Here is a 23288-nt window from a genome sequence, read left to right on the forward strand (position 1 = left end):
GGGGGGGGCGGAGCTGACATCACGATGTCCTGATGTTGCACACATGAGAATCGTCCCTCCCTCCCTAAGCTGTGCAGAAGCTTCCTGGGCTTTGGGAAGAAGGTGTCAGGCCTCTGGCGGGATGCTGGAGCCCTCCTGCCTTCTTCCCAAAGCTGGGTGGGCTTTGGGAAGGTGGCAGGAGGGCTCTTGGACCCCGTCTAAGCATCACACCTCCCTCCTTAAGCCGGGCTGAAGCTTCACAGGCTTTGGGAAGGAGGCACCAGGGGAACATTTAGGGGACTAACCTAGTCCCCTAGTCCACTGACCACACACCACTGATTGCAAGGGAAGATCAGCAGCAGTGGACAGTGGACAGATTGTCTATTGCAGGGGTGGCCAACTCCCAAGAGACTGCGATCTACTCACAGAGTTAAGGTCAAAGTTGTTGAGCTTTATTTAGGCAGGAGGAAAGAAAGTTGTTAAGGAGGTAAAATATTGAGGGGGTTTTAGGGGAGCCACAGTTGTTCAGCTTCTTTGGGGGGAGCCTATGATCTACCAGTGATCTACCGCAGATGTCCAGTGATCTACTGGTAGATCGCGCTCTACCTGTTGGACATGCCTGGTCTATTGCATTTTCCTCATTGTGGAGCCCTGTGGAATGGCAGTGACCTAGAACACATGTTGGAATCTGACAGAGAGCCCTAGCCCAGGTGGTGATGGTGATCTTGATCTTCAACCCGCTTTGGGGTGGCTTCCCTACTAGGGACAGGATGTAACAGCGAAGCATCAGGAGGAGTCAGTAGGCAGAGTCGGGGATGGAAGAAGAACATTGTTCTGCTCATTCCCTCCCCATTGTTTTTTTCTTTTTTAACCCACTAGGGCATTGCTCTTTGTTTTCCCCCTTCTCTTTCTTATAAAAAGAGCTCCATAGCACTCAAACTCCCACTCAGGGGCGTTTCTGCTCATTCCTCTTAGCAGCCTTTTAAAAATGAGTTAATGACACACGCAGGCTGAAACAATGCTTGCTAGATTACCCCCACCCCAGTCCCCCCACCCCTCTCCCCGTTCCCCGCTGCACTCACTTCCATTTGTGGCATCGGAGTTTGGCAGGGGCTGACGTTTTAATGAGCTGCCTGGCTGGTGACTCAGAGTGCAGGAGCTGACAGTTACTTTTCAGCTCGGAGTCGAGGCATCATCACCCACCATTGTGTCTTTGAAGGTCTCTTCCCTGCACTCGTCTTCAAGGGAGGCAAACAGCTGCTGTGCTGTGTACACAGAGTCCCTGTTTACATCAATGTGCCCCCATGATCTATAGGGTGCCTCGCAAAGGGGAGCATATTTATCCCTCTGTTCTGCTGACAGTTGCTCTTGCCTTCTCTCAGCCACCTGGCACTGTGGGAACGCTTCCCAGAATGCCATTCTCCAGAGATTTTGACGCTGTGCATTATGGAAAACATCGAGCAGGGAATGGGGGGAATCAGTGGTTCCCCTGCAGTTGCCCTTGGACTCCCAACTCTCGGCTACACAGCCAGTGGTTGGGGACAATGGAGACTTGTAGTGCAGCAACATCTGGAGGGGTGCTGGTTCCCCATCCCTGCTATTGATTTCCCATGCCTGAGGGTTGCCATGTAAACAAGACTTGGGACTGAGCAGTTGCACAGATCCTGGAGATCCTTCACATACAGGTTGGCTCCTGCAGCTTCTGATGGATTTCATAGAATCATAGAATTATCTACAACCTCCTGCAATGCAGGAATCTCAACTGAAGCATCCATGACAGTTGGCCACCCAACCTCTGCTTAAAAACCTCCAAGGAAGGAGGTTTGCCATGGATTTCACTGTGGCAAGCACTCAAAATAAGATGCCAACTTTCCTTGAAGGAAGTGTTCCCTGGGTTATTTTAACCTATAGTGGAAGCTCATCACAGTTTTCTGACTCTTACCTGAAAACAGCTTCTCTAATATCGATAGGTTCTGTCGAGAAAGGATTGTTTGCTAGTTAGGGAAATGTGTGTGGAATTGAGGAGAGCTGATTTGATTATGTGACCATTGTGCCATGTGTGACTAGCATGGGAATGAGCAGGCAAGCCAGGAACTTATCTCAAGTTATTTACAAGGCTTCTTTAAAGCAGTAGCCATCAACATGGTCTCACGGGCACAATGGTCTTTCCCTGATGCCAGTAAAAACCCTGAGCGTCGTCCCGTCCCCCCCCCATACCCTTAGTCATGAGGTGGTGAATGCGGTTACCTTTTTCTCCCTAGAGGTGAAGGAGGAAGTTGGAAGAATAACACTTTCCCACTTCCTCTCTATGTGATTTTCAAGGCTCAGAGAATAAATTGTTTTGCAGAGAACAGCACCAGGGGTATTTGAACTGCTGTCTTTTGATAGCCAGGGTGACAGGCAGCCGAGAGGATCCGTCCCTTCCAGTCTTGGCTAGTACAAATAGAAATAATAAGAATAAAATACTTGGTATTTGAGCAGTGCCTTTTCTAACTGCTCCACCTGCATTATTGCAGCAATCCGTACAGAAGCACCAGCTTATAAAACAGGCTGCCGTTATTGCTCCCATTTTGCAGGGGGGGGGGTTGTGTGCCTCTTGTGCTGCTCTAGATTTGGAAGAAGTCCAATGGATTGACTAGTAGTCCACGCCCCTGCTCTATGACAGGGTGTTCCTATACCTGCAGAATCCCCGATGAGTGCCTGTCAAAGCTCTGTGAGAAAACCTTCTCAGAAGGAGATGCTTCGTGAGTTGCCTCTTTTGGTTCTGAGCACAGCATAATTGAGAGATGCCAACCCTTATTAGGAGTACAGCTGGTGAGCTAAGATCGTGCTTTCTGCCATCCTTTTCAAAGTACGAGGCACAGAAAGTCGCCAGGAGATGTAGGCTCTCTTTCCTGCCTCCCTTTGTGTGTTTCTTGAACAGGCCAAATGCCAGAATGGCAACCCACTCCCGCACCAGTCACTACACTCATCGTGGCCGCTTTGCCTCTCCCTGGCTGTTTATGGCAACTTCAGTTGTGTAACTGCAACACATTATTAATGTCCTGACTCTCACGTTATTGACTAGAGAGATCCTGGAGGCAGCCCCTGTTGTTGTAGCACGATCCAGTCTGTACAGGTGGAGCAGAGGAATGTGGAACATTGACTGAAGGAAAAGATGATGGGGAAGAAACACAGGCATATCAGTGTTTGCTAATTTCAGCAGAAGTTGTAAATGGTGGAAGAGAGAGCCCTAAAATTTGACCACAGCTCAAACATAAGATTGGCCTGTACTGAGATGAAAGTGTTGGTTAGTTCAGGACCTTGGAGAGCGTAGAGTGGTTGAAAGGGGCGCTATTCTTTTTGGTAGTGATGCTCAAATAAAGATGGAGGAGTCTGTTTCACAGTTCGCTTATGTTCATTATGAGACACTGTTGTCATAGACATCATGCGACTGGAGGAAAAGAAAGGGGAGGGAGTTGGGATTGGGGGTTAATGTTCTTGCATAGTGTTAGTGTAGGATTTGTGTCAGCATCACCTGAGTAGGTCCTTTATTTGTATATTTATTTGTATTGGCATTGCAAGAGATTAGGGGGTCCAGACTCTATTAATCGAAAATGGAGATGCAGTATGTATTTTTCCTTGTTTATTTGTTTGTTTTGTAACACAATAACATCCTTTTTTTAAAAAAAAAAGGACGGAGGACCAAACATTGCTCTGTATTGTGGATGGGTCACTAGGCTGCTATTTAGTGGGACAGTGCAGGGCACAGAGGTAAGAGAGATGACAAATTAGAGCAGTGAGTCTCTTTATTAAAGCTGCTAAAGGCTCTTTGTGTGCAGGAAGACACCATAACCCACAGCGGTGGTCACAGTGGGATCATCATCTGGTTGCACACAAATCTCAGCAAGTCAGTGAGTTGATTCCCATGTCAAAGAGGTGGATCTGTCCTCTGTCTTTCCCCAACTCTTATGTACCAAACCCATATGCATTTATATCTTTGCCCTTCCCTCACATCTTTCCAAACACCCAAAGTTTTAAAACAATTTTTAAAAACTCTTATGGAGGCTGATGGGTTGGTGCAGTTGCCAAGGATACTAGCCAGTATGTGCCTGTTAAAGTCAACATCTTTCATGATTCAGACTGAACTATGCTGAAAACATACTGAACTGGTAGTGTTGCGTTGTCACAATCTTCTACAAATCTGACTTGATTTTAGATTTATCGTGTTGTGTGTCTTCTTTGGCTGTGTGATTGTTCAACCTGACATCTTAGATGATGGAATGAGGGTACCTTTAAAACTGGCACTGCATAACCTCTTCAGTTTCACCGTCCCTAGAACTGTACAAATGCTGGAACAGTGGTTTCTGTATGGATCACAAAGCTCTGTTGTTCAGGTGAGTCCCACTTATTCCCGACACAACTTATGGGTCAGTTGTACACACCAGAATTCACCTCATGGGCAAATGTATGCTTGTGTAGAGTGATGCTTAATTCTGACATTCCCTCAAACCATGAATTGTACTAATCCAAACCATGGCTTGAGCTTTATTCTAAACTATGGTTTAGAACTGCTTGCCTGCTTTGTTTTTCATTTGTAAGCTGCCTTGAGCTTGGCTTGAACTGTAAAAAGGTCTCATGCTTTCATGTGATGGCTGAATTAGATCTAGCCAGGTGGCTGTGGCTTCTGCAATAACTCCACATCCCCATGGAGTTTTGTATAGAGTGAAGAATTTGGAATTAAAAGATTTTGGGTTTTATCGATTTCCAGCCCTCTTGGGCTGACATGAGAGTGTAAGGATAGTGCATTGCAAGATATTTGAAGCCACAAGAGAAGCTAAGCAGGATCTTCACAACTTTGTCCATTCCTGTGATTAGTACAGTGGTACCTTGGGTTACATGGGACGCGGGTGGCGCTGTGGGTAAAAGCCTCAGCGCCTAGGGCTTGCCGATAGAAAGGTCGGCGGTTCAAATCCCCGCGGCGGGGTGCGCTCCCGTTGCTCGGTCCCAGCGCCTGCCAACCTAGCAGTTCGAAAGCACCTCTGGGTGCAAGTAGATAAATAGGGACTGCTTACTGGCGGGAAGGTAAACGGCGTTTCCGTGTGCGGCTCTGGCTCGCCAGAGCAGCGATGTCACGCTGGCCATGTGACCCGGAAGTGTCTTCGGACAGCGCTGGCCCCCGGCCTCTTGAGTGAGATGGGCGCACAACCCCAGAGTCTGGCAAGACTGGCTGGTACGGGCAGGGGTACCTTTACCTTTACCTTTTACCTTGGGTTACAGATGCTTCAGGTTACAGATGCTTCAGGTTTCAGACTCCGCTAACCCAGAAATAGTACCTCGGGTTAAGAACTTTGCTTCAGGATGAGAACAGAAATCACGTGGTGGCGATGCAGCTGCAGCGGGAGCCCCCATTAGCTAAAGTGGTACCTCAGGTTAAGAACAATTTCAGGTTAAGAACGGACCTCCAGAACGAATTAAGTTCTTAACCCAAGGTACCACTGTAAAAGCAGATGCACATGGCTTTGCTTAATTAATGCAGGTTGCAGCATTTGAGTTAGCTCAAGACAGAGTTTTGAAATTGTTTAGTTCATATCCACAGTCCTTGCTATGGCACACTGTAAATAACTGCATTTCCTTCTGATGACCCTAAGAGCCCTGTAAAGTAGACACACCATTCCTTTTTAACAGATGGGGAACTGAGGCTGCAAAACAGTCACAGGTCTATGATAGGGTCCATGGCTGAGTTGAGAGCTGAACTTGTGTTGCTGTCTTGATTTTCTTTGTATAACACTGGCCCTCTCTCACCCAACTTGTGCTTGGAACATCAAGAGGTATCAATTAACCTGTTGTGAATCTCGATTTCATGGTTGTCAATCAAAATAATTATATAAATTCATGACTTCACAGTTGTGAGCCTCAATTTGTCTTGCCAGGGGCATTTGCAGAGAGTGCCAAGTAACCTCTGCAGGTAAACATTTTATGGACCTGTCCCATGCATGTTCACCCACAGATCGGACACTACTAAGCTCAGTGGGACCCTAATCCAATGTAAGCATGCACAAGGTTGAAAGTTAATTGGCAAAACTGTGAGATATAGATAGAAAAATGACATCTACCCTTCTGCCCAGTCTGCTGTTGATCTGCTTGTTGCAACATGAGCCTCCCTCATTGTGATGTCACGAACCTTCTCCATTATGAGGTCATGGGCCTCTCACTGTAGGAGTCTGTGAACCCAGGGGACAGTTAGTTGACCCAGGTTCTGGAGGCTTTGAGTCTGAGAGAGCTGGGCTCATGTTTAACCTCTATTGTGGACTCATTGTGCGGTCCTAGGCAAGTCTTTATCTCTACATCTCCATCTCCATTTTCTAAAGTGGAGGTAAGTGAACGTTCTCACGAATGTCTCTTGCGAGAATGTGGCTGGCGTTGTAAAGTACTTTGCAAATTAAAAGTGATGTATATGTATGCATAGGGGTAGCACTGGAAGGATGTTATGCCTTGTACAGCAGAACCAAGGAATGGGGAACCTGCAGCCCTCTGGAAGTTATTGGACTCCACCTCCCATCATCTCCAGCCAGCATGGTCAGGGATGGTGGGAGTCATAGTTCAGCCGCCACATCTGAGGCCCACAGGTCCCCTATACTTGCTTTAGAATCCAAGGCTGAAGATGTAGAATTAGGACTATTGGTGCATCAGTTAGCAGTGCTGAATGCCCTGTGTTTCATCCTTCCCCCATCACTTCGTTCTTCTGTCTCTTAGCTACCTGTAGTAACGTAGAGGCAATAAGCTTCATGCTTCCAGAGAGTGTCTGGGGAGGGGGGAGTCTGAACCCCAGCTGCAGCATTAAGGATGACATGATTCTATCTCCCCCCTGCCTGCCTTTCCCAGCTAGCGCTCGGATCTGCTGTATGAACAGAATCCCCTAGACAGCTGTGCCAGGCTGTCTTTGATGCCCTGATTCCATCTTCTCTTTCTTTCTTTCTCTCCCTCTCTCCCTCCTTCCCAGCCATAAACCTCTGTCTGAGCAGATGTGTTAATCAGGAGGAATTATAAGGGTGTAAAATGACTTCTCCAGCTTTCCCTTTGATCCTCTCTGATTGACGTTTCAAAAAAGCCACCAGCCCCAGAGAATCGGTATGCAGCAAGCTTCGAAAGAAAGAGCAAGGCGAGGAGAGGGGAGATTTATTAGAAATGCACTTTGTTTTGGGTGCTCTGGTACCAGATCGCACTTCTGAGCATTTACAGCGGGCAACTAGCGGCTGTCAGCTCTCATCATTGCACATAATCGACTGGAACGTGCGCGCCAAGCCCCTGGCATAAGGTTGCAGAATGCGCTCTGCTCCCCCCGCCCCGGGGTCTGTGAGTCAGAGGCCGGAGATTAACCAGCACCTGGGTCCTCCTGGATGGGCCTTGCAGGGGGATATGTGGCCAAGGCTTAATTGGAGGCATGGCACAGCCTCTTGACCTCTTTTTCAAACCCCGGAACAGGTTGAAAGTACAGTAGTGGTAATAAAGTAAAGTGGCTCTGTACACAGGAAGAGTGATTTCCCCCCTTCTAATAATCAGCCTTATATAGCAGGTGTAGGGAACTTTTGGCTCCCCAGTCGTTGCTAAACTATTGCTCCCATCATCCTTGGCTGTGGGCTGCGCATGATGGGGCTGATGGGAGTTGTAGTTTAGCAGTACCCAAAGGGCCAAATGTTCCCCAGCCCTGTTCTAAAGGGACAGCCAACGGAGTCCTTTGATCAGAAGGTGGGCTGCCGGGCTTGGCTTGAACCCTAGCATCTTCCGATTAAGGAACTAATCCCAGATTGTCTGATTTGAATCAAACTCTCTGTAGTCACAGCTCTGTGTGTTTGTGTGTATGTTCTGCAAGAAGAACAATTCGCACAAAAACTCTATGTGACCGTATCCCAAATCCTTCATCCAGAATTGCAGGAATGATGCAGACAGTCGTGCACCTGCTTATTGTGCCGTATTCATGTTGTTGTCCCAGATCCACCATCTTGAAAGGATTTGGGACTTCTCTGAGGACTGGGAAAGTGGGAAAGGGCTGGCTGTAGGGACAGAGGGTAGTTGGGTGTAATGAGGGATTGTGTAGGACACCAGATCCCCATCTTCTGATGCCTGGCAATCCCAGCCAGCATCCTCCTAACATAAAAATAGCCCTGCCAGATCATTCCAAAAGCCCATCTTGTTGTTGTTTAGTCATTTAGTTGTGTCTGACTCTTAATGACCCCATGGACGGCAGGCACTCCTGTCTTCCACTGCCTCCCGCAGTTTGGTCAAACTCATGTTCGTAGCTTTGAGAACACTGTCTAACCATCTCGTCCTCTGTCTTCCCCTTCTCCTTGTGCCCTCAATCTTTCCCAACATCAGGGTCTTTTCCAGGGAGTCTTCTCTTCTCATGAGGTGGCCAAAGTATTGGAGCCTCAGCTTCAGGATCTGTCCTTCCAGTGAGCACTCAGGGCTGATTTCCTTAAGAATGGATCGGTCTGATCTTCTTGCAGTCCATGGGACTCTCAAGAGACTCTCAAGAGTCTCCTCCAGCACCATAACTCAAAAGCATCAATTCTTCGGCAATCATCCTTCTTTATGGTCCAGCTCTCACTTCCATACATCACTACTGGGAAAACCATGGCTTAAACTATACGGACCTTTGTTGGCAAGGTGATGTCTCTGTTTTTTAAGATGCTGTCTAGGTCTAGGTTTGTCATTGCTTTAAAGCCCATCTACTCCTTGCATACTGCGCCAAAAACAGTGTTTGCAAACTCTGAAGTTAGAGCCATCCTGGATGTGACTTTACATTGTCTGACTTCTAATTTCACTGATGGCTCCGAGTTTTTGTAGTCTGAGACTGGGAGAAAATAATTAGGTCTCATAATCCAAGCAGAAGGTTCTGTTAGAGGGCCTTCTCTGCTCCCACTTGTATGTTTTCTCCAGCAACAGTAAAAACAGTCTTGAGGCAAAGGGATTAAGAAACTTCCCCTGCAACTGATCTTTCCTTTCCAATGGCAGATTCAGTGGATAAATGTTACTGGAAACGAAACAAGGAACTGCCCATAAACAGAATTGTTTTCTGGAACTGCTGTTTGCAATGGAAATGAAAAGAGCAAAATCCATGTTAGGAATTATTAGGAAAATGACTGAAAATGAAACTGCCTATATCATAATAACTTTTACACACATCCCTGGTACAGCCACGTTTAGAATACTGTGTACATTGCTGGTTGCCCCATCTTCTTAAAAAGTATACTGTGGATCTGTGAAAGGTACAGAAAAATGCAGCAAAAATGAATCAAGAGGCCAGAGCACCTTATATACATACATACATACATACATACATATATCCATACATACATACTGAAAACTAAACAAAAACCCAAAGTGTTCAGGGCTTTTATTGGGGTTTTTTTGTGCAGAGGAGGATGAATTCAGGGAGGCATGTTAAAGAATGATTAAAGGATGCATGGTGTGGAAGGATAATATTTTTGTCCTTTCTCACAAAATTATAACTCAGTGGTGACATGCACACCATACAATTAAAACACCAAAGGTTTTAATTTGCCTCCTCCAAAGGTTCCTCCAAACTGTAGTTTGTGAAGTGTGCAGGGGATTGGAGCTCTGTGAGGAGCAAACTACATTCCCCATGATTCTTTTGGGGAGACCGTGTAGTGTTTTAAATGCATGGTGTGGATGTGACCCTGGTGAAATTGGGCAGCAGATTCAGGAAATTTGGTTAATTTGTGTTCAGTGGCATGAGATATGGAGGCAAATACTGACTTTGAAGGGGAAACCCTCTGCGGCTCTCTAGATGTTGCTGGAATACAACTCCCATCACCCCTGGCCATTGGCCATGAATCCAAAAACATTGAATGAATCTCCTACCCTTGCTTTTGAAAGAGAGTAAACCAGTTCATAGAGGGGGGCGCTCTATCCGCAGCTGTTGGCCATTGGAGCGAAATGGTACTTCCACTGTCAGGCGCAGCGTATCTTTGAATGGTATTCTCTGGGGGCCAAAGAACTGGAATACACTCCTGCTTTCATGCCTTGCTTGTCGGCTGCTTAGAAGTATCTGGTCGTCTACCTTTGGGATCAGAATGCTGGAGTAGGTAGACTTTTGGTACAATCCCTACAGGGTGGTATGTTTTTGATGCAACTTCCATGCATAGGTCTTTATGACGCATCATTGCTGGCAAAGCTGGGTAGCAACTTGTTGAATAAGTGAGAGGCTGATTCCTCAATCAGGCTTGCTGAGACAGCGTTTTTTATAGCTCTGCTTGGGCAGTTTAATTTACGGGAGCTGCCAGCAGCCCGGGAAAGATGGGCGATAAGAACTGGCTACTTCATTCCCGTTGGCCTGCAGGAGCTCAGACGTAGCTGAGAGGATAATTGCTCCCCTAATAGCAATGGAGCACCACTGCCCTGCATAGAAAGGGGCTCACGTGCAGGGCTGCTTTTCATTATTGCTGTTTATCCAAATACTGACTTGAAATTGGTTTCAGGTTGGTTGGTTTGTCTTCCTACTTCTCTCTTCCCCACCTTCGAGCCATAAGCTTTTCTTTCCATTGATTTCTTCAGATATCTGTCCATTTCAACAGGGTGTCTCCCTTCCATGTGGCTTGGCAGCAGGAGACCTGGCTAATTTGGCAGTTTGAAAGCCCCCCCCCCAACAGTGCCAGTGGTCATTTTGTAAAATGGGCCATGTGCCCTTTGGCATTTCTTCTCTTTCAGAAAAACCCTTGCATATGACATACCCATCACCCACAATGGGCTCGGCAACTGGCCAGTCTGCCTGGCAGGCAGCTACAAAACATGGCTGAATCTCCTTATCAATCTGGTACTGATCCTGATATTAAGGCAAGGTTAGACTGTCTTCCTAAGGGAAACAGACTTTTGATGGCTACCTGCGTCAGTTTCAAGTCTGGATGAAAATGCCCTGCGTATTTATTTATTACTACAGTGCTGTCCTCCAAGGAGCTGATGTTCTTCCCCCTCTCCATTTAATCCTCAGAACAACCCTGTCAGGTTAGCCAGGCTGAGGGACTGTGGCTGGCACAGGCACCAGTTGCACTCAACATTGGGGAGGCTAATGTCATGCATGCGTGTGACATCATGCGCATCACACATAGCGTGTGTGATGGCTGTCGCATTAGGAGAGACTGACCAGGTGTGACATTTGCCTCTCGATGCGACATTTGCCTGCCAGGCCATGCTAGTCTGCACAGCGTCTCCCAAAGACTTCCTGCCAGGCCGCACGGTGGCGGAAGATGACGCACAGCCCAGGGCAACGTCCAGCCAGGCCTCCTCTGACCCATCAAGATGGGGGGGGGGGTTGAGCCCCATCCCAGTGGACATGGAGGGGGGCTGTAGAGTTGGTGCGCCTGGTGGCTGGCCAGAGGTCACCCAGTGGGTTTCATGGCTGAGTGGGGAATCTGAACCCTGGTTTCCCAGCTCCTGGCTCAGCAACACTATTTGCCACTACACTGTACTGGCTCTCACCTGTTTATATCGCCTTCTGCTCCTCGTTGCTGTTCCCCAGGCAGGTTTTATTCACACTTAGCTTTTGCTCTGCTCTTTCCAGGCACAGATCTGAACTTTAAAGCTGAGCTCCTTCCCTCCCGCCTCTGGAGCGTCCCCTGCGAAAACCCGCTCTTTAAAGTTGAATTGCAACAAATGGCAATTTGAGTTTTCTAGGGATTGCTGTTTTCTCCAGTTGAGCATTAAAGAGAGGGTTTTCACAGAGAAAACTCCAGAGCAAAAAAAAAAAGGGGGGCTCTCTGACATGGAGAGCTGAGGAAAGGTACGGTAGGTGTGGATAAGCCCTCAGTTGAGCCTCTGGACCCAGTCTGTGTTTTTAACACCGTTTTGGGTTGTTCTGTGTGGATATTCCAAAATGTCTTAGGCTGCTCTGTGCAGATTTCAAGGAGCTGTCCACAGGAATTTTGTTTTTTGAATCAGGCCCAAGCAAAGGGGCTGGAACATTGGTGGATGGTGCAAACACATGAGCTCTTTAAAAGAGAAAGGTGGCTAGTCTTACTCCAGAGCAACCTGTTCATTCTGATTGTGATGGGAGCAGGATTTCCAGCACCCCGTCTGTGGGTGCTCAGCCACTCGAAGGGAGATGGGAACACTTTCTGCCTAGAAAGCAAGAGTGGAAGAAAAAACACCCTGAGGTGTCCTCATGCGGCTTCACAGCACATGATTCTCCTGTGTGTGGGAGAAAGAGAGAGAGAAGGAGAAGGAGCAAACTCCTACACATAAAGGATGTGGGCACTTTAGAGAAGCTCATGGCTTCTCCGCATCTCTTTCAACCTGTATCTAATGTTGTTTGCCTCTGCTTGTGTTGCTGGAGGGGAAGGTTTGAGCGCCCCAGCTTTCAGGATTTGGGGAGCAGAAGATGAATGGCTGTTTGGGAATTGGCTGCTGTTGTCACCTAGACGTGAGGCTCTAGGCTTGGAAGCGTACATCCCTTGCATGGCAAGCCATGGAGCAGCCCTCCTTTTGCAGACGACAACAGGCAGGAAGTGGGCAGTGGTGCCTTGTGAGGTGTCTTCCATATTCTGCCTTGTTGCATCTCCAAGCCCCAGTCTTCAGAAAAGGGGAGAAGCTGCTGCTGCAGGTGGAGGAGGAGGAGGGTGCCAGTATCCTCTACACACACACACACACACACACACACACACACACAGAGCTCCTTATGTAACATCCTAAGAGGAGAGAACACTGTCAGCCTGGAGCAGTCACTCAAAAGGGAAGCTTCAAGCCTGTCACGGGAACTCTTCTTTGCAAGAGAATTATGTGTGGAGTTTGGGACAGAAGTCACACTGTGAGTGCGTGCTTGCATGTGGTAATGGATGCCTGCCAACCACTCTGCCATGATGCCACAACCCTCCCAGGATCTTAAATCAACAGTTCCTCCTCAGGCAATAGAGGCAGCTATATTAACCCTGACTTGTAGTTTTGTACTGTAAGGTAAATTTATTTAGTGCGCTGGCCAGAGGCCAGAGTACTTTGAAAGTATTTGCAGGCCAGAAGAAGAAGAATTTCGCAAATGCAACTAGGCACTTCAAAAAAATAGGATTGAATTGAAAGTTAGAGTCAGGGATTGTGCGCATCCATTTTGGGCAAAATGGAAGGTCATAGAAAGAGCAAGAGGCAATCATCATAATGGGATAGTCATCAGCCTCAATTTTCTGCAGCCAAAGACTGCAAAGAGGTCACATGCCTGGTTGTTTTGAAGTCTTTGCCACTCCAAAGATGGGCAAACTTGCCTCTGGTAGACAGAGTAGGAAATTTGACCCAAACCAGTGCTTTAGTAATTTAGGGACAGTACTTACACTAAGGAACGGCCTGGATTGATAATGTAATCATCTACCCTTGCCTTGTAGGGCTTAGCTCAGGTGCAATGTCTGTACCTCCCCTCAGCAGATTGGGCCTTTCACCCTCTCATACTGGGTCCAGCAAATGATGTTCATGTTTGAGGGCTGGGAAAGAGGTACAGAGACGTTTCCACCTTTGCCTTAATTTTGTTGTTGTTGGCATCCATCTGTTTTGGAAGAGAATGGAAGAGGGTGCCTTTTGGGGTAAAGCCAAACTGCTGGAAGCAGTGCCTGCTGTGACTGTAGAGGAGAGACATGTTTTATTGCAGCTGGAACAGATGAAGGTGTCCGGTTGTGCTACTGCAGATGGCACCATGGTGTTTCTTCTCTCTGCGCTCCTCCCAGTGGTCATTTCTTCTCTGGTCACTCTTGTGGATACACAGTCCAATTGATTGTCTCCAGGTGCTGTGGTTGTCTGCAAGGGATTCCCACATGGCGGGGTTAATGTTGCCAACCGTCATGTCACTTTTGTAGACATCTCTGTAATTCAGAGTTGGTCTGTCAATAGGCCTGGTGCCTGAAGCCAGCTCCCTGTGGAGCAGGTCTTTGGAGATCCTGCCGTCTTCCATTCTGTGGGCATGACCATGCCAGCATCAACGTCGCTGACACAGCAGTGCGAACATGCTGGGAACATGGGCTTGGGAGAGCACATCTTTGTTTGAGGCTCTGTCCTGCCATGTAATGCCCCAGATCTTCCTGATGTAGCGCATGTAGACAGAGGCAGGAGCAGGGAAACTAACAGTATGGTGATGTCATGTCATGTGTTAAACTAGGTGTTTAGCAGGAAAAGAGGAAGAAAAATGTCTTAAGAGCTGGTGACTCCATGTTTTTTCATAGGTGTATTTTAAAAACAGAGAGAAAGAGACTCTTGCCAATGGCCACCTAGACTGTGTACACACCAGTGGCGTAGCATGGGTTGCCAGCACCTGGGGGCGCAAAGAGGGAGGGAAATGGACAGAGTACGCATGCACATTCAACTGCCTAATGGTGTCTGCCTCACCCAGGAGATTGCAGCTACAGAGATAAGAAAAGAAGAGTTGCTCCATTGTCTGAAGGTCCCTTCCTGGTTCACATGGCGAAACCAGAGGCCAGCAACAGAAGTGTGCAACTGTATTGAGGCAGCACTTGGTATTGGTTTTTTTGTGCCCCTAACAGTTTTGTGCCCAGGGCGACGCTACTGATGTACACACACCATACATTCAAAGCACTTAACTTCCCCCATTGAATCCTGAGAACTGTAGTTAATCCCTCACAAAGCTACAATTCCTAGCATCCTTAACAAACTACAATTCTCAGGATCCTTTGGGGGGAAAGTCGTGTGCATTAAATGTGTGGTGTGTACACAGCCCCAGTGTGCTTTGTGTCTGCGCGGGGAAATTTGACCCCAGGTTTTCCAAATCCAGACACAACCTGCCTTTCCTTTTGCTTATGAATGTCTGCAAAGTGCTTTATAGTTCATTAATGGCACTGTATACATAACTAATGGGACGTGGGTGGTGCTGTGGATTAAACCACAGAGCCTAGGACTTGCCGATCAGAAGGTTAGTGGTTCGAATCCCCGCGACGGGGTGAGCGCCCATTGTTCGGTCCCTGCTCCTGCCAACCTAGCAGTTCGAAAGCACGTCAAAGTGCAAGTAGATCAATAGGTACCGCTTCGGCGGGAAGGTAAACGGCGTTTCAGTGTGCTGCTCTGGTTCGCCAGAAGCGGCTTAGTCATGCTGGCCACATGACCCGGAAGCTGTCTGCGGACAAACGCCGGCTCCCTCGGCCAATAAAGCGAGATGAGCGCCGCAACCCCAGAGTCGGTCATGACTGGACCTAATGGTCAGGGGTCCCTTTACCTTTTATACATAACTAATTAAAAATAAAGAGACGGGACATGGATTATTTGCATGCTTGAGTCACACCCAAATACATTTCAGTTGTAAAAGTCAAAAGTGTTGTAGCCCCTTAGAAACTGCGGCTGTGGTGATGTAACAACATAAGTGTTCCTAAGCTACTTTGGAAAGGGTTATTCAGGAAGGCGCATGTGGCTGGCATACTGCTTAAAACCAGGGTGTACCTTGCCCACATTTTCCCCTATCAGGAAGTCATGTGAAGCTAACCTTCAGTTCTTCTCTCCACGGCTTTCTAGAGTGGATGTCCTATTCTTGGTGTATTGAACAGAGGCACCTGGGAAAGGGAGGGAGTGAGCTCCCCTCAGCTCTAACAAATATAAAAGTGCAGAAGGGAAATGTGCCTTCTGAATATATGTCCTCCTTCGTCACTTCTATATCTATTCAGTTTTCACCAAGAGAAGTTAAGCAGCATTTATTGTTTGTGTTTCCCAGGGTTCACGCACACATTTTTTCTAGCTGAAGGATTGTGTTGGAAACATGCGTGTAAGCTGCAGCGTGTGAATGGCAGATCAAATACCATATTTTTTGCTCTATAAGACACACCAGACCACAAGACGCACCTAGTTTTTGGAGAAGGAAAACAAGAGAAAAAAAATCTGAATCTCAGAAGCCAGAACAGCAAGAGGGATCAATCCGCAGCACAGTGAAAGCAGCAATCCCTCTTGCTGTTCTGGCTTCAGGGATAGCTGCACAGCCTGCTTTCGCTCCATAAGACGCATATACATTTCCCCTTACTTTTTAGGAAGGAAAAAGTAAGTCTTATAGAGCAAAAAATACGGTATGTGTTTCGCTCTGACATTCAGCTGTAAAACTGGATCCAAGTCCTAGAATGGAAAACACCACCCTTATAAGATGGCAGCTGTCCCGGTTTATTATTTAGGGTTCATAATTACATTCCTTAATCAATTTGCATCAGCTGAGTAATGTTGCATCATAATGTATGCATGTAGTAGCAGTTTATGCTGCTGCTGTTGTTCTGTTTTAGGCACCCACCGTGGGGCAGATGCAAGAGATACCGTTATCCTGAGCAAAGGGCTGTTTCCCCTGGTTATTTGGCTGGTTGACTGACAGCTGACATTGCTGCACCAGAGAGAAGAAAATTAACCCAGTCACCTTTGTTCTGTAATGTAGAGTGTCCCTCCTACCCTGTGCTTAACCTAATGCAGCCTCTGATTGTAGGCAGCTGCATCAGACAGAAATTCAACAGGTTACAGCTATGCTGGGGATGGTTGCACCTGTTGAATTCTTGACCGCTGTATGGCAGAAGGCCTGCCAGAAATGGAAGAAGATGGCCACGGTAGTTTGCTGGTGTGAGAGGGAGGGGAAGGTTGGCTGGCTGGCTGGCTGGCTAGCGGGTGGCAGCGGGATTAGTCAAATTGCGGAGGGGGTGGCATTGCTTCAAAGTGGGCAACAGCTTTGCCCTTTTGGCTCTGCATCAAAAGGCCAGCAGGGGCTGCTGCACCTTTCCCCGTCCCCCTTTCCTCTCCGGTTACCTTGGTGATGTGTGCAGGGTGCTGCTGCTAAGCAACCGTTTCGTAGTAACACACACAGGGAGAGCAAGAAAAGGCGTGAGCTGTGCTTTTGTGCAGGGCTCCCTTTGCTCAGGTGCATGCAAGGCGAGGGCCATTCTGCCAGGGAGCCTGCAAAGCCAGCATTGGGGTTCAAACAGGGGGGGGGGGAGTTGGCAGGAGGAGGAGGAAATGGCAGCTGTCTCGCCACCCCAACATGTGAGGAGAGGGAGGCCGGCCAGGATGGCTTAAGGTCTGCTTCACACATCACTGGCAGCACAAATTTGCTACCGACCACCAGGTATAGATCAAATTAGTTTCCAGGCCCAATTCAAAGTGCTGGTTTTGACCTATAAAACGGCTTAGGACCGCAACACCTCAAAGACCACCTCTCCCCATATGAACCCACCCAAGACCCTGCAATCATCATCTAAGGTCCTTCTTTGTGTGTCTCCTCCATGAGAGGTCTGGAGTGTGGCAACACGAAAACGGGACTTTTCAGGGAGATTTGCCTGGTGCCTAAAAATATATAATGAAGGCACCAGGCAAAAATATTCCTCTTTAACCAGGCCTTTGGCTGATTGTGTTGGGGAGGAGGTTGAGTTACTTTTGTTTTTGTTTTTATTACATATTTTATGTTTTTATATTGTGATTTTATGTTGTAACCACCCTGAGACCCGTGGGTATAGGGCGGTATACAAATTTAATAAACAATTGTAATTATAATATTTAATCTGGAGGCATCTCAATGTCACCTGGCTGCTTACACTGGGACGGCTACAGGGATCAGTGAGATGGAGAAAAAACAGCCTTGAGTCCTGGACTACAATTTTGTGAGCGTGTTTCTTTAAATCAGGGGTAGCCCAACTTCATACCAAGCAGGCTGCAAGAGTATTTTGACACCGAACCCGCCCACTGCCTTGCTGCATATTGTGGGGGAGCGAGCCCTAAATTTGATTCTGGAAAAGTGCTAACTAGGCTTTGGGAGCAAGGCAGGAGGACTCTAGGAACCTTTCAGAGCCCTCACGCCTCCTTCCCAAAGCCCAGCTCCTTGCTTGCCCAGCTCTGGGAAGGCATTGTGGACTCTGGGGGACATCAAATGTTACTGAGGGCCACCAGTAAAGGTCCTGAGGGCCACATGTTGGACCAACTTGATCATGGGTTGGGAACTTCTGGCCCAGAGAGCAGATACAGTCCTCCAAACCCCTCTAGGTGGCCACCAGAACTCCCCCCGAGCCATTTTCCTCACCAGCCCTGCTTCATACAATCCTTGGGTATTTTTGCCTGTCTGGACTTTGTCCTTGAGCTCTGATAATGCCCTTTGGTTGCCTGGATGGAGGAAAGAGAGGGCTGTATGAGTGTGTGTAGATACAAAGGGGATATTTCCATTTGTTGCTCTGCCTACATTTGCCTCTGGCTCCGCCTACCACTGCCATGCAGCCCTGGGAATATTGCCCACAGGGAAATGCGGCCCTTAGGCTGAACATTTTCCTCATCCCCGATTTGAATCCTATCTGCTCTGCCTTTCTGCCTCACCGTTAGTTCCTCATGATGACTATCTGCATGATCAATGAAACATTTTAAAAACATCAATGAAAAATAGAGTTAATAAACATGGGGGAGAGCTCTTAACAAAATATCATGCAACAACAAGGGAGTCAGGCAAGATGTCAACAATACAAAATCAAACTCCTCACTTTCCCCTGCCCCAAATGTCAATTGTTTTAATACTGAAAATACATCATTGGGAGTATTGGCTCTTAGGAGGAAGAGTACACAGGTAGAAAATTATTTCAAAACTGATAATAAGCCACTCAGTGAGAATTTATAGCTGAAATTGGATTTTGGTCCAAGATCTCCCTAGACCACATGAGGAATTTAGGGAGGCCTGGGATACATAGTCCTAAATCCACAGTTAGACAGTACTTAACACCTGGCAAAATTTAATAGCTGACATGGAATGGTGTTGATATCTGGCAGTATTTGATGACTACCTAATACTTTACAGTATCTGACCATTGGCATGCAATGGCATTTAGCATTTGCATTTTAAATTTTGGGATAAAATTCCACACTTAAGTACAAATTCAGTGTCAGTATTTCACAGTATTTCACGCGGGTGGCGCTGTGGGTAAAAGCCTCAGTGCCTAGGGCTTGCCGATCGAAAGGTCGGCAGTTCGAATCCCCGCGGCGGGGTGCGCTCCCGTTGCTCGGTCCCAGCGCCTGCCAACCTAGCAGTTCGAAAGCACTCCCGGGTGCAAGTAGATAAATAGGGAGCGCTTACTAGCGGGAAAGTAAACGGCGTTTCCGTGTGCGGCTCTGGCTCACCAGAGCAGCGATGTCACGCTGGCCACGTGACCCAGAAGTGTCTCCGGACAGTGCTGGCCCCCGGCCTCTTGAGTGAGATGGGCGCACAACCCTAGAGTCTGTCAAGACTGGTCCGTACGGGCAGGGGTACCTTTACCTTTTTATTTCACTTTCAAACTGTGAGCCGCCAAAGTTGAAATTCTGATTAATTTTAATATTGGCAAATAATTTGAGTGTCTGCACTTGCATCCTTGTCTCTGTAGCTCTTTCCAGAGCTGGTTCCTTCCTTAGTGCCATCTAGCTGCCTGGTTCTTGTTAGTTCTTCCATGGGCAGTCGAAGCCTCAGGTGTGATTTGCCTATTCCCTGTGCATTCAATGTCAACTGAGCAACAGCACTCCACCAGGGACATCTCTGCGGATGGATGTGGGACTCAGAGGGAGGGCTAGTGGTGGTTCTGTTGCTGTCGCTTGGAGTGGAGGAGCTCCATGCCTAGGAAATAAATGCAGCCCTCCAGGTAACTCTGTCTGACACCTGAATCTCTCCCCAGGCCACGCCCCTCTCTCCAGGCCACACCCTTCACTGTCTGTGCCCAACACCCTCCTTGAGTGCTTTTGCCTTGCAGGAATGTGTCCTTGAACTGCAACAATGCCTCTTATTTGCATGTGGAGCATGCATGCGGGGAGTGTGGAAATCTCTGGTGCTTTCCTGGTTGGAATGTAGCCTGCTGTGGAAATGCGAGATACTTCCATTTTGCCTCTGGCATGTGGCCCCTGGAAAGCTCTCCCCAAGGAATGTGGCCCTCAGGCTGCAACAAAGGTTCCCTACTCCTGCTATAAACAGGCAGACGTATAAGCAAGCAATCTGGCCATAGGCACGTGTGTGTATATACCGTATTTTTTGCACCATAACACTCACTTTTTTCCTCCTAGAAAGTAAGGGGAAATGTCTGTGCGTGTTATGGAGGGAATGCCTACGGGTGGCATGCCTACGGATTTTCCTCCTCTAAAAACTATGTGCGTGTTATGGTCGGGTGCGTGTTATAGAGCGAAAAATATGGTATCTGTTTGTCCTGTCATTTGTTTCTCAAAAGAGAACTGCTGGGCAGTGAAGTCTTCCTGGGAGCTATGCTATGTGACCTCTATCCCTCGAAATGCAGGTGTGTGAAGGCAGGCAATAGCTGGGGAAAAGACTCTTTATATGTTCAGAAGCACTTTTTATTAATACTTAAAGCATTTAAGGAAAATAGGGGGCAGGGGGCACTGAGCACTCTCCAGATAAAGACCTCCCAAGATAACCTGTTTATTTGGCACTCATCTTGATTTTGCTTCTGCAAAGCTTAGAGCCTTAGACTATGTTTGGTCTTTGTTTCATTCTGATTTGTTTCTGTGGTGGTTATATAACATTGAGTGCTCATTGGGGTCTTGCCTCGCCTTCCTGTGCACCCCACACTTTTCAGTGAATCCCCGTTGCTTTCCAAATGGCAAAAAAAAACCTCCCCCCCCCCCATGGATTTGTTGTGCTAGGGTTGCAGAGGCCTTTAATCCATTTTAATTGCACAAACCTAAAGTTCTGCTATGTGCTTGTATCCCTCCAACAAAATACTGACAGCCTGGAGATACCCTAAGACATATTTTCTATTCCCTTCTGTCTGCCCCATACAGCCATTGCTCCTTTACCTCCCTACACCACAGTCTCTTACTCCACGAATCCTTATCCCCATCTAGCCATCGTGTTGTACACTAAAGTATCTCAGAGCAATTTACAGGGCAAAAATCAGAATAACAAGAAACATTAAACCAAGATTTTTTTAATAAAAAAACCCAGCAGTAAAACTAGACCAGGCCCTGGGGTTGCCAATACCAGGTTCTCAGCAAAGGGTGCAGAACTCCCAGGCATTTGGTTGGGCATGGAAATCAAAATGCTTCTTTGAGCCTCAGAGTTGGCAACTCAAACCTTGGCTGCAGGTGCCTAAAGCGGGGAAAGTCCTCTTTATATTCCCCTCCTGCCCTCCCACCAATTTTCCCATGGAGCCTGCCAGGACACCTGCTCCGAGCCTCGCTTCCTGACTCCCAGGCAGCTCACATTGGGCCTTAAACTGGCTCTTTATCCCATGGCGGATGCATCCCGCCACTGTGACTCTTGTCCCAGGGACCCTGGATGGGTATTGTGCTCTGTGCCCACCCACTTGCAGCTGCCTTCTCCGTTCCTTTGCCACCCCGGAAGTAGCACAAAGGAGAAACTGTTGCGTGTGGGAGAGTCGAAGGGCTAGAGGAGTTGTCCCCACAGAGCAGCTTATGGTACGTGAAGGGGGGAAGCTCATCCCTGCCTTTCTTCTCCGTCCTTCCTCCCCATTCCTCCATCCACAGGCACACATGCCCAGCTGTGCTCCCCAACTTCCTGCCTCCTCAGAAAGCTGCAAACAGCAGTCGGGGGGGGGGGTGTTGATCTCCAGCTCTATGTGTTGAGGACCAACTTGTCTTGAGACTTATCTGCTCAGAGCTCTGCGAGCTGTAAGCCAGTGGTCCAGTGGTGCCTCTGCCGCAAATTCACCACCTGCCCTAGGGCGAATCACGATTTCTCAGCTTCCTCCACCTGCAGTGTGGGAGTGATAAGCTACTGGCCTGTCTCACAGGGCTGTTGCAAGGATTATTGAGATTACTTATTTCTTACCTGTCTCTCTTGTTTCCTTTCCTCAGAGGCCGTTGCAAACAGCCAAGAATGGACTCTTGGACGTTCCGTTCCGGAGCTACGACTGGTAGGTGTCTTGTTGACCTTTGTCACCTATACATGCACTGACTGAGTGTGTCAGTGGATCTGGATACCATAAATGTGTTCCTTAGATGGCAAGCTAATGGAGGCCTGCCATCTTCTGCAAAAGGACATTCACATCAATGGGCCTATATAAATAACACAGTTCATGTTACTTGTCCATTCTGCATCACATATGGACATTGGTGTCCCTAGCCAACTGCATCAGTTTGAGCTGATTCTCTTAGGTAGCTTTGGCACACAGAAAAATCAATTCAAAATTGATTTTATTTATACCCCACCTTTCCTCCAAGGTCAGGGTGGCATCCGTGGTCCCCATCTTCCCCATTTTGTCCTCGCAACAACCCTGTGAGGTAGGTTAGGCTGAGAGACAGTGATCACCCAGCTTTGAACCCGGGTCTCCCAAGCCCAGTCCACCACTCAAACTTGACTGCACCACACTGAGCCAGCCTGACCTTATGGTGGCATGAGTGGCCACTTCCGCTTCCTGTCTCTCTTCAGCCTTAGCTATCTACTTTGCAGCCTCGTCACTGGACTTTCTCTGGGGTAGGGATCCTTGAGAAATTTAACCTTTACGCATTCTGATATTTTTTTAAAATGTGCCAAACCATGTTTAGAAATGAGGGCTTTGAGGAAGAAACAGTTTTTAAAATACATATTAAAATGTGACTTTCCTTGCAGATTTTCTTGCTGATCGATGCAAGAAAAGGACAAGTATACCGTAACAGTGGCACAGACCAAAAACATACTGAATTGCCCATGGCTACTCAGGGGCAGCTTCTGCCACAAGGCAACTTCCTCTCCTGCTAATTCTGGTTCCAGGCTTGGTGATGGGGGTTACTCTTTGGCGAGCGTGTGTGTAGGGCAGGGGTCTGCAACCTTTAAGACAAAAAGAGCCACTTGGACCCGTTTCCGAAGGAAAAAAAACTGGGAGCCGCAAAACCGGGAAGGTGACGTTGGGAGGGTGCATGACTAACGCACACACCACCCCCATGCGACGTCACAGCCAGTACAGTGCCCGCCACAGTGGGGAGTGTCAGGGTGCACAATGCGCCTCCTCCCCTCGCTAGTATCCGCCCCGGAGCCGCGGCAAAGGTGTAAAAGAGCCACATGCGGCTCCGGAGCCTCGGGTTGCAGACCCCTGGTGTAGGGGATGGGGGAAAGTTCGGGAACAGTGTGGTCAGCATGTCCCGAAAGCACCTAGAGAGCCACGGGGTGAGGGTGTTGTTGTTGTACTATGTCAAGCTACGCCCTGCCAGTGACTTCTGTTCCTTGGCCTCCGCAGGGTATTCTCGGAACCATCAAGAGTGGGAAATCCGCCCTCGTTCATCGTTACCTGACCGGCTCCTACTTGGGTCTGGAGCCTGCAGAGGGTGAGCTGCTTTCCCCCGCCCTGTCCCCAAATTTTAACTCGCTTCTTTGTGCCCTGCCCAATGCGCACCTACTCAGTTTTCTTTTCCTCGTAAAGGAG

General features: G+C 48.0%; 1 protein-coding gene across 4 annotated transcripts in view; it reads left to right on the top strand.

The window, feature by feature from the left end:
* The window catches only part of AGAP2 (ArfGAP with GTPase domain, ankyrin repeat and PH domain 2), a 119296-nt gene that overhangs the window by 70942 nt on the left and 25066 nt on the right, over positions 1-23288 (top strand). For all 4 annotated transcript variants that reach the window (XM_028721515.2, XM_028721517.2, XM_028721513.2 and 1 more), the window contains exons 2-3: positions 21745-21803; positions 23103-23190. In XM_028721515.2, the coding sequence (XP_028577348.2) occupies positions 21745-21803; positions 23103-23190 (147 nt within the window). The remainder of the gene's footprint in view (positions 1-21744; positions 21804-23102; positions 23191-23288) is intronic.

Source organism: Podarcis muralis, chromosome 2 (genome assembly GCF_964188315.1).
Source record: "Podarcis muralis chromosome 2, rPodMur119.hap1.1, whole genome shotgun sequence".
Taxonomy (NCBI): Eukaryota; Metazoa; Chordata; class Lepidosauria; order Squamata; family Lacertidae; genus Podarcis; species Podarcis muralis.